This window comes from Cajanus cajan, chromosome 5, assembly GCF_000230855.2.
Source record: "Cajanus cajan strain Asha chromosome 5, NIPB_CcT2T_4, whole genome shotgun sequence".
In the NCBI taxonomy this organism is placed as follows: Eukaryota; Viridiplantae; Streptophyta; class Magnoliopsida; order Fabales; family Fabaceae; genus Cajanus; species Cajanus cajan.
This window is the reverse complement of record NC_138521.1, coordinates 63,341,344-63,354,709: the sequence shown is the minus strand read 5'-3', so window position 1 is coordinate 63,354,709 and position 13,366 is coordinate 63,341,344. Positions and strand designations below refer to the sequence as shown.

The 13,366-nt window shown below is 29.0% G+C and overlaps 2 protein-coding genes across 4 annotated transcripts; both read left to right on the top strand.

The window, feature by feature from the left end:
- Positions 1 to 614: 614 nt before the first annotated feature.
- Positions 615 to 5,779, top strand: LOC109809058 (uncharacterized). 3 transcript variants are annotated; one of them, XM_020372277.3, is made up of 4 exons: positions 615 to 2,334; positions 3,893 to 3,937; positions 4,291 to 4,513; positions 5,216 to 5,779. In XM_020372277.3, the coding sequence occupies exons 2-4, from the start codon at positions 3,917 to 3,919 to the stop codon at positions 5,515 to 5,517; spliced, it is 546 nt and encodes a 181-aa protein (XP_020227866.1). In that variant the 5' UTR covers positions 615 to 2,334; positions 3,893 to 3,916; the 3' UTR covers positions 5,518 to 5,779. The 3 variants fall into 3 exon arrangements, with proteins under 3 accessions (XP_020227866.1, XP_082931762.1, XP_082931761.1); XM_083075636.1 differs by lacking the exon at positions 615 to 2,334 and adding an exon at positions 2,344 to 2,544; XM_083075635.1 differs by lacking the exon at positions 615 to 2,334 and having other exon boundaries at positions 2,344 to 3,937.
- A 6,543-nt stretch (positions 5,780 to 12,322) lies between these two features.
- Positions 12,323 to 13,366, top strand: LOC145958142 (uncharacterized). The gene is made up of 2 exons (XM_083074623.1): positions 12,323 to 12,907; positions 13,154 to 13,366. The coding sequence occupies exons 1-2, from the start codon at positions 12,323 to 12,325 to the stop codon at positions 13,364 to 13,366; spliced, it is 798 nt and encodes a 265-aa protein (XP_082930749.1).

The window sequence follows — 13,366 nt, the reverse complement described above, 5'->3', positions numbered from 1 at the left end:
TAAAAAAATGTCAAGTTGCTTCAAAAACTATGGTGGTAAGATCAACACACATAGGGATGACAATGGAACGAGCAAATAAGAATTTTAATATTCTTGTTTCTATCTTTAAGCTTGTATTCTATGCTTATCTCGATCTTTGACACTCAATGAGTATGAGATTTATGTCATATTACTATCTTTGTTAAGTATTAGATATATCTGTTCATGTCTCATATTTGTCTATAAATTAATTACTTTTTATGTAAAAAGAAATTACAACACATAGTAGTTATTATAAAATTACATTTATTAAGTTTCGTTTGACATAAATTCAAAATAAAATAAAAATTATATAAATCTAAAATAAGTATAAATCTAAAAATCTAAATAAAGGAATTTTACAAATTCAAGGAATTTTAAATTCTTGGTATTTGAATTACTTTGATTTCAATTTCTATCATTCTTAAAATATTTTGTTTGGATAAGTCAATTCAAATTTCTCAAATTTTAAATTGTTAGGTTGAATATGATAATTTGATTCAACCATGATAAAATTGATTTTAAAAATATATTTATATGTTGAGATTTTTGAATTAAATTTTATAAAAATAAATATTAGCTAATCTTTAAATATTTAATAATTTTAAAATTTAATATTAGATAATATTTAATATTTTTTAAAATATTTTTGAATATTCAATAATTAAAACATGAAAAGATAAGAGATAAGATAAAATATATAAGTGAAATAAGAAGAAAAAAATATGAGAAATTTCAAATTTTTACCCTTTTGGGAGAATTTGAAATTCTACTATTTCAAGAAATTTCACAAATGCTTGAATTTCAAATTCCTTATAAATTCATCATCCAAACAAGGTATTTCACTTTAAAGAATTTGAAATTCTTCAAATAAGTGAATTAATCCATTAAAATTCCCCATCCAAACATACTATAAGACTATTTTAAAAATTTAAAATTAGAATGAGGACGAGGACGAGTATAAGACAAGTAAATATATACACATTCATGTTTCTTTTTCAAATTTAATAAATTAAGTAATATCTATATCTATATTTATATGGTCAAATTGAATATCCTTTACCAAAATTGATACGAGTTAAAACATTATCCAAAAAAATACGAGTTTATTTATCATTTTTAATACAACATTCATAAAGTTTTTGTCATACTCATGGGCCATACTAACGATGAAGACAAAAGAAGGCAGCAGGCCAGCATATTGTCCAATATAAGCCTCCTTCGGTCCTAAAACAATTTGTGGGATTAGTTATAAACAAATTTGAATTCGTTCTTTGATTCTTTTGCAACTTGGGTAATTATACTATAGTGAAAGTTATCATTTAAAAAATGAGATAATAAAAACAAATTTTACGTATTTATAAGAAAAAAATGTTTAATCCTAAAATTAGTGTCATTCTCGTCTCTCCTATTTCTTTCATTATCTTGACATCATCCCACTTTAGGTATGCAAATTAGGATTCAAGATGGTATTAGATAACTTTAATATGATTAATGCCTAATAGATATGTAAAGGAAGTATATCACAATGGTGCTTCCATAGATTGTTTCGTTTATGATATAATATTGTGATTCTAATGGTGGTTTGTGGTGGTTAATGACCTGTAAAGTAATGTTAACATGAATGAATGATTAAAGTAGAGAAAATACGTTTATTTTTATTTTATTGTATTTTTGGCTAAAGACTTGAATCAAAATGTATGCAAAAGAAAAAAAAAAGTTTGCGAATTCTAAGAAGATGGGATGAGTATTTATTTATTTTTTCATTCCAATTAATTATCTCCCAAATTTGTTGTTTTAATCAATGTTATATAAATACAACAAAACACTCTAGTGTTACTTGTTGCTTTACAAAAGATTCCATATCAAAACCCTAGGATATTAGGTCACATGTGATTTCAAAGTTCAAGCATTTTTAGGACCTTGATAACTTATGTATTTTAAAATTGACGATACACTTCTCCCTCCTTACTTTGACTATCTTCTCTTTCATTTCTCGTACTAATAAAATAGTCTAAAACTAGTCCATACACATGCATATGCATACTCCATAAAAATCTCTTTTTGACCATTCATTCTTTTACCCCACAAAATTCTTTTCCTTTGCTTTATGACCGTACAACTATATAAGCAATTCACAAACTTTAAAACCTCCATTTTGGGGATCTTTTTAAACCATCAATTGATCCCTCGTTTTTTTTTTTTTTTTACTATTTTTTCAAGGTTAATTATTCTGGAAAAACAAAAACAATTTTCTGAGTATATATGTAAAACTCAAAGGGATCATCGATTCGTATTCGTGTTCTCCTTCCATAGGTATGTTTTCTTTCTTTCGCCCCTACTTTTCTCTCTCTCTGTCTTTTCTGTTTTCTCTCTTGTTTTTTGTTTTAAAATGTTGTTAAGCATAATATTGTAATTTAATGTATTGAGGAATTGTATTCTGAAAATCATTTTTTTTTCTTTTCTTTTTGTTTTGTTTGAGTTACTTCAAAAGGTTCCATTGATGAGCACCTGAGAAAATATGAGGTTTCTACCAACCTATTTTTTAAGTGGGATTCTATTTTTATTATCACTTATTTATCTTGTTGTCTTTTAACAAGAGATAATCAAGGAGTGCAATTGGCTTGCACAATCCTTTTCTCCCAATTTCAAAGGGTTTTAGTGGGGAAAGGTCTAGTCTTACAAGGTTTGATATATAATTGGTTAAAAAATTGTTGATGTCCTGCATTTTTTATTCTGTTGGGTAAAATGTTGCAAAAAAATTACTAGATTAGCTACTTTAGATTTCAGTTTTCATTTTCCCTTTTAGATGTTTTTTTTTTCCAACTGATCAGCATATTTTTTGAAATTAAAAGAAGATATAGATTTTCACGATATAATGAAAATATTATTTAATAAGTAATATATAAGATTATTAGTATTAAAAAAAGGAATGAAGCAATGTAGAACTAATCTGGACTTAAACATTTTTTTTTTCAAATTAAAGATACTTTATGAATCTTAAAAAAAAAAAAAAAAAGAGATAAATGAGTTTATATTATTTATTTTCTCTCCCCATTGTTTATTTTTTGAACAATGCTTAATTCGTTATACTTTTTCCATGTACACTCTCTTAAGAAATTATTTATCTTATACTCTTTAAACCATGGTCAATTTTTTTATATATTAACATAATGCATCTCATAATAGTTTAGTTTTTTATAGCTCTTGATCACATTGCATATTTTATTACTATATATATGCTTTTCTATGGATAGATTAGGGTTAAGAATTAAATAATATTGTGGTGCAAATGAATCAAAATATCTATTATAAAAGTGAAGTTACAATTTTTGTATTTAAAATATGAAAAGTCAAGCTGTTATTTTACATGTTACGATATTGATAATCATTAGAGTTAGTCTAATAATTAGATGAAGAGAGATTGTCGTAGTTAAAAATATAGAGATATATGTTCAATTTTCATTACGATCATCTTTTGTAATTTTTTATATTTTTACAAAAAAAAATGCTACTGAAATAAGGGTGGGGCGTGTTTAGTTTGGTCCTTTTCTGTTTTTATTTTCAATAAAAATAAAAATTAGAAGTGAAAATACTTTTAACATTCAGAAAATGTTTTGTGAGAAAACATTTTTAAAATGAAGCTCGTTTTTTAAAACGTCAATAAGTTATTTTCGATGTTTTCCTCGATGTAATTAAGTTATTAAGAATGTGACCAATGGATTAAGGATATTGGTTTTATTGGGAATATAAAAGAAATAAGAAATTGAGTCCTTTATATGTTTTCCTTCTTTGATTTGTTTTTAGTTTGCACTCCTTAACATGAAGCAACAACGTCAGTAACGAATGTTATTTGTTTTAATTAATATTACAGAAGTAGTTTGATGCATTTTCCAGCATGGAGCTATTGTCAAATGAGGTAAGTTTCTCTCCCAATATAAATTACTATTTTACTTTCATCATTCATATTCATTTTCTCGTATATCATTCATGGGAAGATCACATAGGTGTATTTTTAATCATTTAGAAATAGTACGAAAGAAATTCACAAACACCTATCGTTATCGACACTCCCTCTAATATTATTTTATTATTGATTAAACTTTATTAATTAGAAGGAATAAATTTTGCAAATTTCAATTATAACTTATAATTTTATTAGATTTGAATCAAAACTTAAAAAACTTATTAGAGGAAGTTTGTTAGAGAACATGTTGCCATAAGATTAATTTTATATTATGTCTTATTTCTTCTTCTTTTTTTTCCCAAAAGCTTTTACATTCAGATGATCACCGTGGAGCACTCCATTTGCCACCTGTATTGGATATAACAGATAGATCCATGAAACAACTAAATACTCATCCAATTACGACAAATAATCATCAAAATCTTAGTCGTTCAATATTTTTGAAACGATCACGACATTGTTACGGCCACCAATATTCTCGACGTAACTCTGCCAATCATGCAAATGCATCATCATCTCGTGGAAAAGGTATTTCTTCACATGATGTTGGACTTTGTTTCAAGTTGGTTTCTCAACCCAATTCATAATTTTGACAACATGCAAGTGTGTCTTTAATGCTTAATCATGTGATGGACACATTAATTTTGAAATTGTTATAGGAATGTTGAAGTTAATTTAAATCCTTAATAGTTTGGTGAAGAATTTCGATAGAAAACAAATACTTTCATTGTGTGAAGTCAATGTCTCTTTAGGATGCTTATGTATATCTCAGTAACATTGGGTTTTAGAAAATGTTGTATATTTTGTTTTCAGAACCTAATTGCCAATGATTTAAATTATACTTTTTTATTTTCCAATTTATTAAATTTAGTTTTCTGTTATTAAAAAGTCTGATTTTACCTCTTATTTTTCTAAAATGATGCAATGTGATTTTTTCTATCTAATTGAAACTAATGATGTTAGATTTTTATACACATAATAATACATGTCATTTTTTATTGTACTACATGCATAAAAAATTAATGTCATTATTCTTAATTATACAAAAATTATTACATTTTATTATTTAAAAAAAATAAGAGATCAATTAAATATTTTAATATATAAGAGTCAAAATAAATAAAAATAAAATAAAATAACCAAAAGAGTAATTCAACCTTTTATCTTTTCACTTGAAAAAATTTGATTATTCAAACTATTCTCATAAACTACAACATTTTTCTTTTCCAGAATATAAAGAGAAAGTGTTTTGTAAACCAGAGAGAATCCGATCAAGCTCCTTAGGGATGGATGCAATATCACTAGATAAAAGAGAAATGGTTTGTGGGATTTGTGAGAAACTACTGAATCGAAAAATTAATTTTATGGGGAGTTCAATGTCTTGCTGTGAGCTTTCAGTTGTGGCAGTTTTAGTATGTGGTCATGTTTATCATGCAAATTGTTTGGAGAAGAGAACTAAATTTGAAGAACTGCGCGATCCACCATGCCCTGTGTGTTCGAGTTTACTCGCGCATGGCCATGACAATAATTGACAACAATTGTTCCCAAGAAGATCATATGAATGTCACAAATTTTGATCTTGATCATAGTTTTGTGGAAGAAAACAAAAGGAAAGATATATATGTCATTTTGTTGCAATTGAATTGTAAGAGCTAGGTTAAAGATCTTGTAAATTGACATGATTTCTGAATTATCCACAGGGTTTGTGGATTAAGAATAATTTGTAATTTATTTTAATACTTTTTTAAGTTTCACAAGGTTATTATAGTATTTGAGAACTTAATTATTTGGCTATTTTAATTTAGCAACAATTTAGAAACTATAGAAATTGCAAATATTGTCAGCTACTTCGTCCAAGCATTTTCTGCTTGTGTAAATTTGATCTATTTAATAAAAAATATTAATATAATATATAAATCGTTAAAATCCTATGTAAATTATAAACTGTTAAGTAAAGTCAGTTTCTATTTGAATGTATAATGTCACTTTCCATAGTAAAGTGAACTTGTTTGGTTGCATAAAGCAATTGGCCAATTACAGGCTGGAAGGCCGACAGGGTCACTTGGCCAGCAAAGGCCCAAACAATAGTTAGTTCACAATAGATACCCTCTCCGAGTATACACTTGTGATGTAGAAAATAAAAGAAAAAATTGTTAAGTGATGCGATAAATAATTTAAAAAATAAAGTAAATATATAAATTTAAGTATGAATACTAAAATTAGTGCATAGTTTAACTCAAAAAAGTAGAAATGTACGTTTTAACAGAAAAACATAGTGTTAAAATAATTAACTAAAATTTTAGTTGATAAATTTTAATATTTTTATAATTAATTGTATTTGTATATTGTAATGATTTTAATTGTTGATTTTTAATTTTATATCTCAGATTATTTATTGAAATTCCATTAACTTATTTGCATTGTAGTTTTTTTTTAAATTATGTGATACTATTTTTTTTTCTTGAAGTTAAATTTCTTTTTCTTTTTCTTTCTCTTTCCCTCTATTTGGTATCACCGAAACATCCATGAAATAGGAACAAAATGATCGAGAAATAAAAGAGGTCATTCCTTTGGTACATAAGAAATGTGTTTTGACTCTATCCATCGAACAACAAAACAATTTTTTTTATTTGCTAGATCAATAATAAATTTGAATATCAATCCATAACGTAACATGATTTCTTTGATTTTATCATTTACATTAATGAAAGTCTAAAACCTGTTGTCAAGTATAGCATGACTTGGGTGTAGGTCTATCGCGACATTAACATCCATTAATCAAATCACATATGAGAATAGCCCGTCAACTATCCTTACAATATCACGCACCTTTCTAATAATTAGTTAAGAATTTTATTTCTCGACGTCATACCTTACTCAATAGGTCATGACATTAGTAGTATGGCTTGACCTAACCCCATACTATACCAATTAATGACTTAAAAAAGACTCAGCTTTCTACTTTAAGAGGTAACAATCTTAAGAAGGTTTTTTCAATAATTTGTTTCTTAGAGTACTACAACACATATCTACACAATGATATATTTTAACTTTTAAAACAATATCTTTCTTCTAATATTAAGCTCACAACATAGTTTAACAACAAATCATACCAATGAAACTCAACAACAAGGCTATACAACACTAGAACCATCTCTAATTCAACTTCTTACAATATGATTCATCAATCATACAACACGTGACCACACAAATTTATATTAAAAAAAGTTAAAAAATCACATAGAAGGACTTCTCGTAAAGCGAGGGTACCCTTGTTAGGCGATTCGAGCTTTCTAAAGCTCTTTGTTAGGTGATATCACTCTCGCTCAATGAGGGAAACATTTTACCACTTTCCTCGCAAAACGAGCTTTTAGTTCGTATGACATCTAAACTCTTCAGAGCTTGTCATTGGGAGTCGAAAAGCTTGTTGAGTGCTCCACTTGCTTTGTGGATATGCTCATTGGGCAGGCATATCAAACTGAACGACTAAGACCTCTTATGGGTCCTTACACTGAGCACAACATGTCTTATTGTGTGAGCTTAGCCACAAAACCGTTCTCTCATTGGGCGACACATTTGTTGTTGAGCGAGAAAATCATTATGTGTAGATATTCATATGTTTATGCATGAGCGTTAGGCGCCATAAATTTGTGCTGGGTGAGAACAAAATTCTTCACCCTCAAAGCTATACTTCTCTCTACCAATTAATCCATCAAATTACTCAAACTCTACATGCAATCTATAACTTTATCTCAAACAACTCAAAATTCATGGAATTCACAAATGTAAAAACAATAAAACCTTGGATCATCAATTCTACTTCAAATATTCAAAACAAAATAAAAATCTACCACATCAAGTTCTTTCACTTCTCAACTCAACATTTTAAGCCATAAATGGACGAATCCAAGCAGCAGTCAACACATGTTATACAACAAGGATCAATATACAAGCCTTTCTTACCTAAAATCTTTAAGAAAATAGAGAAAAAGAAGGATGAACGATGAAGAACACAAACATTTGAGCTCTCACTATATGACAACTCTAAACCTCTGATTCTCAACTCTCTAAGCTTCGAATCCTAACCTAATTATTACAATCCAAGCTTCAGGAAAGAATTAGAGCACTCCTATGAAGTTGGAAGGAAGAAGATATTCTATCACTCTATGATCTATCTATTTAAAAACCTTTTTTTTTAAAAAAAATATTGAAGAAATAAACTTACGAAGTTTATGTCTTCATAAAATCTTATTTATTATCTCTTAAATTTGGTAAATTTTGACTCAACACAAAATAACTCTAAAAAAATCAAATTCATATATCTTTTTAAATTTTTATAATTTTAAAACATTAAAACAACACATAATCAATTATTAATTTAAATAATATAATAAAATAAATAATTCATAACAGAGTAATATAAAGTAAGCTTGAATTTCTTTGACTTACATAATTCACTAATTATGAACATTTGTCATTAATAAATGTTAAAAATAATATCACGAGGAACGTAATAAAAAAAAGAATAGAAAGAAACTCAATATTTTTTTTAATATTTTAAAAAATAAATAAAATAAAAGAGAAAGAGAGAGAATAAAAAAAATTAAAGTAATTAATGTATAAAGTTGAAACTAAATTAGTGGAATAGTTTACAAAATTAATTATGGAAAATATGTAAATAAATGCAGAGACTAAATTAAAATATTGACTTTATTAATATTTATAGTTATTATAGAAGATTATTCTAGTTTGCTTCGAATAATATTCGTCTAGATATCCTGTTTTTTTTCAGCTTTTAAGTTTTGAGTCCACCAGTGGTCAAGTCGTTCTCAAGTTAAAGTCAAGGGAACCCACTTGCTGACATACGTTCTCCACTCCAGCTCAAATTAGTGCATTTGGGGAATTAACAAATAACAACTTTAACATCTGCACAAGTACCTCAGCATAATCCATCGGATATTCTGCAAACTATATCTCTATTAAGTATTAATCATTGTTACCGTAATTTTTTTAATAACAAATTAACTATGGCTATACTCAATAGCTTTTTGGGTCAAGAATGCCCTTATTTTTGTATAAAAAAAAATAATTCTTTTATCAGTTATTATCATGAAAAAAAAAGGTGGACAACATATTGATCGAAACTTTTAAATATCTTTTTTAATTAACGAGTAAAATATTATACTCATTTATTTAACACTGTATTACTCATATGAAATATTTATTAACTTGTCGATAATTTTCTTAAAAAATTTAATTGACTATTTTATTAAAATTTCACTTAAAACTTTACTTATTATTATTACACTTTTTTTTACACTACTAGAATTTCTTTTATTACATGCGACTTTTCCTGCAAATTTTTATGAAAAATTCACAAGAAACGTTGTTCTTACAAATTTTTCTGCAAAATTTTATTTGTAGGTAATATCTTCGTGGATAATATATTTTTGCGAATTTTAAAATTTATAGGAAAGTTTCCTGCGAATTTTTTCGTAAGAAATTCTGCAGGAATATTTTTTACGATAAAAGTTAAAGAAATTACTATAAATTCTATCAATAATTCTTCAACTTTTAAATGCTCACAATGAACTCATCCGAAACATTTGTTTACATGCCTCCAACATGTGTTACATAATCTTTAAATTTCTAAGATTGTAAATTATAAGCCTAACACTTAACCATACAAATCAATTTGTAAGGTAAGTGTTGTCTCAACTTATATACTCTTTAATTGTTTTATTTTCAATCAATGTGGGACTTGAGGTTTTTTTAAAATATTAAATTTATAAATTTAAATATTTTTATTTTATTTTTCCTGCGGATTAAAATTTGCAGGAAAATCCGCAAGAAAAGTTACCTGTAAAATTTTTCTACCATTTAGTAAATATTACTTGCGAATTTATTTTTGCAAGAAAATCTACAAAAAGCAAAATAAAATTCTTACAATATTTTATGCAAATTTTTACCATGAATTTTTTTTTATGATCATTAAAATTGTAGCAAAATTTGTAAGAAATATTTGTAAATTATTTTTCACAAATAAATTCGCAAAAAATCTTTGAGAATATTTTTTTGCAGGAAAATTCGCAGAAAAATGACAATTTTCTAGTAGTGTTAAATCACTTGAATATATTATTTATCCGTGAGATTAATATGATATTTACCAAATAAAAGTATTAACAAATAACTTAAATTATTATTTTTCCGATATTACAATTGAACTAACAAAGAAATCCTCTACAATTTTAGAAATATTGCATGACATAGCATTCATTCTTTTAATTTTAATATTTAATAATTTTAATAAATAAACATTATTAACAATGTACACTAATTGGGTGGCTGGATCAGTGGCCTAACTTATCTCAATGGGCATTGAGTCATTGTCCTATTATTCTAAAAACGGAAGGCTTAGATTGGGGGCCTAAACCTTTTAAAGTTCTAAATTGTTGGCGCAATGAAGTGGGGTTTGTAGACTTTGTAAAAAATGAATGGAGGGGGCTAAAGGTTGAAGGTTGGGCAGGTTTTATTTTAAAAGAAAAGCTGAGAGGTATGAAAAGCAAGCTTAAAGTGTGGAATAAAGAGGTATTTGGCGATTTGAATAAAAAGATAAATGAAGCAAGAATGCAAGTGACGAGATTAGATTGCAAAGGTGAAGATTCAGACTTAACAATGGAAGAAGTACTTCAAAGGAAGGAACTGTTGGCTACGTGGCATCATTATGCGCATCAAAAGGAAAGTTTATTGCTTCAAAAGTCTAGAACTCAGTGGCTGCAAGAAGGGGATGCTAACACCAGATTTTTCCATGCGTGTATCAACCAACGAATGAAGATCAATGAAATATGTTGTTTAAAGGTGGCAGGCAGTATACTTATTGAGCCAGAGCAAATTAAGCACGCTCTTAAAGACCATTTCGAAAGGCATTTTCAAGATTGTAAATGGAATCGACCTTACTTTCAGGGGCTAGATTTCAAAACTTTAAATCCAACAGAATTTGAGATGTTGATAGAGCCATTTTCCTTACAAGAAGTCAAGGCAGCAGTGTGGGATTGTGAAAATACAAAGAGCCCGGGACCAGATGGCTTCAATTTTTATTTTATAAAAGATTTTTGGGACATAATGCAGGCTGATTTTATGTCTTTTTTCACAGATTTTCATGATCATGGTAGATTAGTTAAAGGTGCGAACAACTCATTTATTGTCTTAATTCCAAAAAAGGACAGCCCACAACGTGTAGAAGACTATTGACCAATATCTCTCATTGGTTGTATGTATAAGGTTTTGTCTAAGGTCTTGGCTAATAGGCTGCGAAAGGTGATTGGAAGTGTTATATCTGATTCTCAGTCTGCTTTTATCAAAGGCAAACATATTCTAGATAGTATCTTGGTGGCTAATGAAGTGGTGGAGGAAGTGAAGCAAAAGAAGAAAAAATGCTTGATGTTCAAAGTTGATTTTGCAAAAGCCTATGACTCGGTGAACTGGAATTTTTTACAACACATGATGCTCACTATGGGGTTTCCTCCTAAATGGTGCAATTGGATTGCAGAATGTTTACAAACATCTAGAGTATCAGTTTTGGTAAATGGAAGTCCTACAGAAGAATTCAGTATGTCAAAAGGATTGAGACAGGGAGACCCTTTAGCACCGTTTCTCTTCCTAATTGTTGCCGAAGGATTGAATGGGCTCTTCAAAAAAGCTAGTCAGTTGGGCACTTTCACGAGATATGAAGTCGGGAGAAACCAACAGGTGGATGTTCTACAGTATGCAGATGACACTATCATCTTGGCAAAAGCAAAAGAGTCAAACATTTGGGCTATCAAATCCATCTTAAGACTTTTTGAACTTGCATCTGGGTTAAAAATCAATTTTTTAAAAAGTCAATTACTCGGATTTCATGTGGATACTCTTTGGCTACAATCAATGGCAATGTTTTTGCATTGTCAGATAGGGAGTCTACCTTTTACTTATCTTGGGCTACCAATCGGCGCCAATCCGAAACGATTAGATACGTGGCAAACTGTAATTGAGAAGATCCAAAAGAGATTATCTAGTTGGAAGCGTGATTCCCTGTCCTTTGGTGGTAGAATTACTCTCCTAAAGTCTGTACTACATTCAATTCCGATTTACTTCCTCTCCTTCTTCAAGGCTCCGAGAGGAATAATTTTGCAACTTGAATCTTTATTTAAATCTTTTTTATGGGGTGGGGATGCTGATCATAAAAAAATATATTGGGTAGCATGGGATGATGTATGTAGAGAGAAGAACAAAGGAGGTCTAGGGATTAGGGATCTAACTACTTTCAATTTGGCATTACTGGGAAAGTGGAAATAGAGGATGTTAGTGGAGACTAATAGTTTGTGGGTAAAGGTAATTAATTCCTTGTATGGAGACCATTTGTCCCTTTCAAGTGGGTCAAGGGTGAAAGGTTCTAGATGGTGGGCTGACTTGTGTAGCATTGAAAATGATAATATGGTTACCAACAATTGGATGACAAATAGGTGTAGAAAGGTGGTTGGGAATGGGAAAAATACATATTTCTGGGAGGAAGATTGGTTGCAAGGAGGTAGGTTGTCACAAAGGTATAATAGATTGTATCTCATTGCAGAAAATAAGAAAGCTAAAATCTCAGATTTGTTAGTTTGGAGGAATGGAGGCCCTGAGTGGTGTTGGAGATGGCGTAGAGAGTTATTTCAGTGGGAAGAAGATCTATTGAATTCTATTACAACAGAAATCAGTGAGCTAAATCTGAAGGTTGAAGTAGAAGACTATTGGAGTTGGACTGCTGATCCTAGTGGCATTTACTCTGTCAAGTCTGCATATAAGGAGATTAGAAATGAAAGGATTTTTGCGTCCAATAAAATCTTTTCAAAAGTATGGTCGCAAGTAGTCCCAACAAAGGTTACAGCTTTCGCTTGGAAGGTAATTCTTAACCGAGTTGCTACTAAACAAAATTTGTTTATTAGAGGCATCTTGAACAGTTCACAGGTCGAATGCTCTCGCTGCACGGGCCACATGGAGACTAGATCACATATGTTTTTTGAGTGTCATAAATCTTATCGAGTTTGGATGGAATGTTTTAACTAGTTAGGTGTTAGCATAGTTATGCATAATAATTGTGCAATGCACTTGGAACAATTCTCTGGTCTTTCTTTTTGTAACTCTCAGAAAAAGGATTGTTGGATATCTATTTGGTTAGCCATCATATGGACAGTGTGGTTGGCTAGGAATGAAGTGGTCTTTTCTTCCACTCAAATATCTGCAATGGAGATGGTAGATTTGGTTAAAATTAGAACCTGGAACTGGTTAAAGACAAGGCATAAAAATTTTAGGTACGACTTTGCTTCTTGGTCCATGAATCCAGCAGCTTGCCTCACCTAG

Excerpts from the sequence above, each read along its gene's own strand:
- LOC109809058 (XM_020372277.3), top strand. The coding sequence starts at position 3,917 with ATGGAGCTATTGTCAAATGAG. Across the intron at positions 3,938-4,290 it reads TGGAGCTATTGTCAAATGAG|CTTTTACATTCAGATGATCA; the intron begins GTAAGTTTCTCT and ends TTTTCCCAAAAG. Across the intron at positions 4,514-5,215 it reads ATCATCATCTCGTGGAAAAG|AATATAAAGAGAAAGTGTTT; the intron begins GTATTTCTTCAC and ends TTTCTTTTCCAG.
- LOC145958142 (XM_083074623.1), top strand. The coding sequence starts at position 12,323 with ATGTTAGTGGAGACTAATAGTTTGTGGGTAAAGGTAATTAATTCCTTG. Across the intron at positions 12,908-13,153 it reads TTACAGCTTTCGCTTGGAAG|AAAAAGGATTGTTGGATATC; the intron begins GTAATTCTTAAC and ends TGTAACTCTCAG.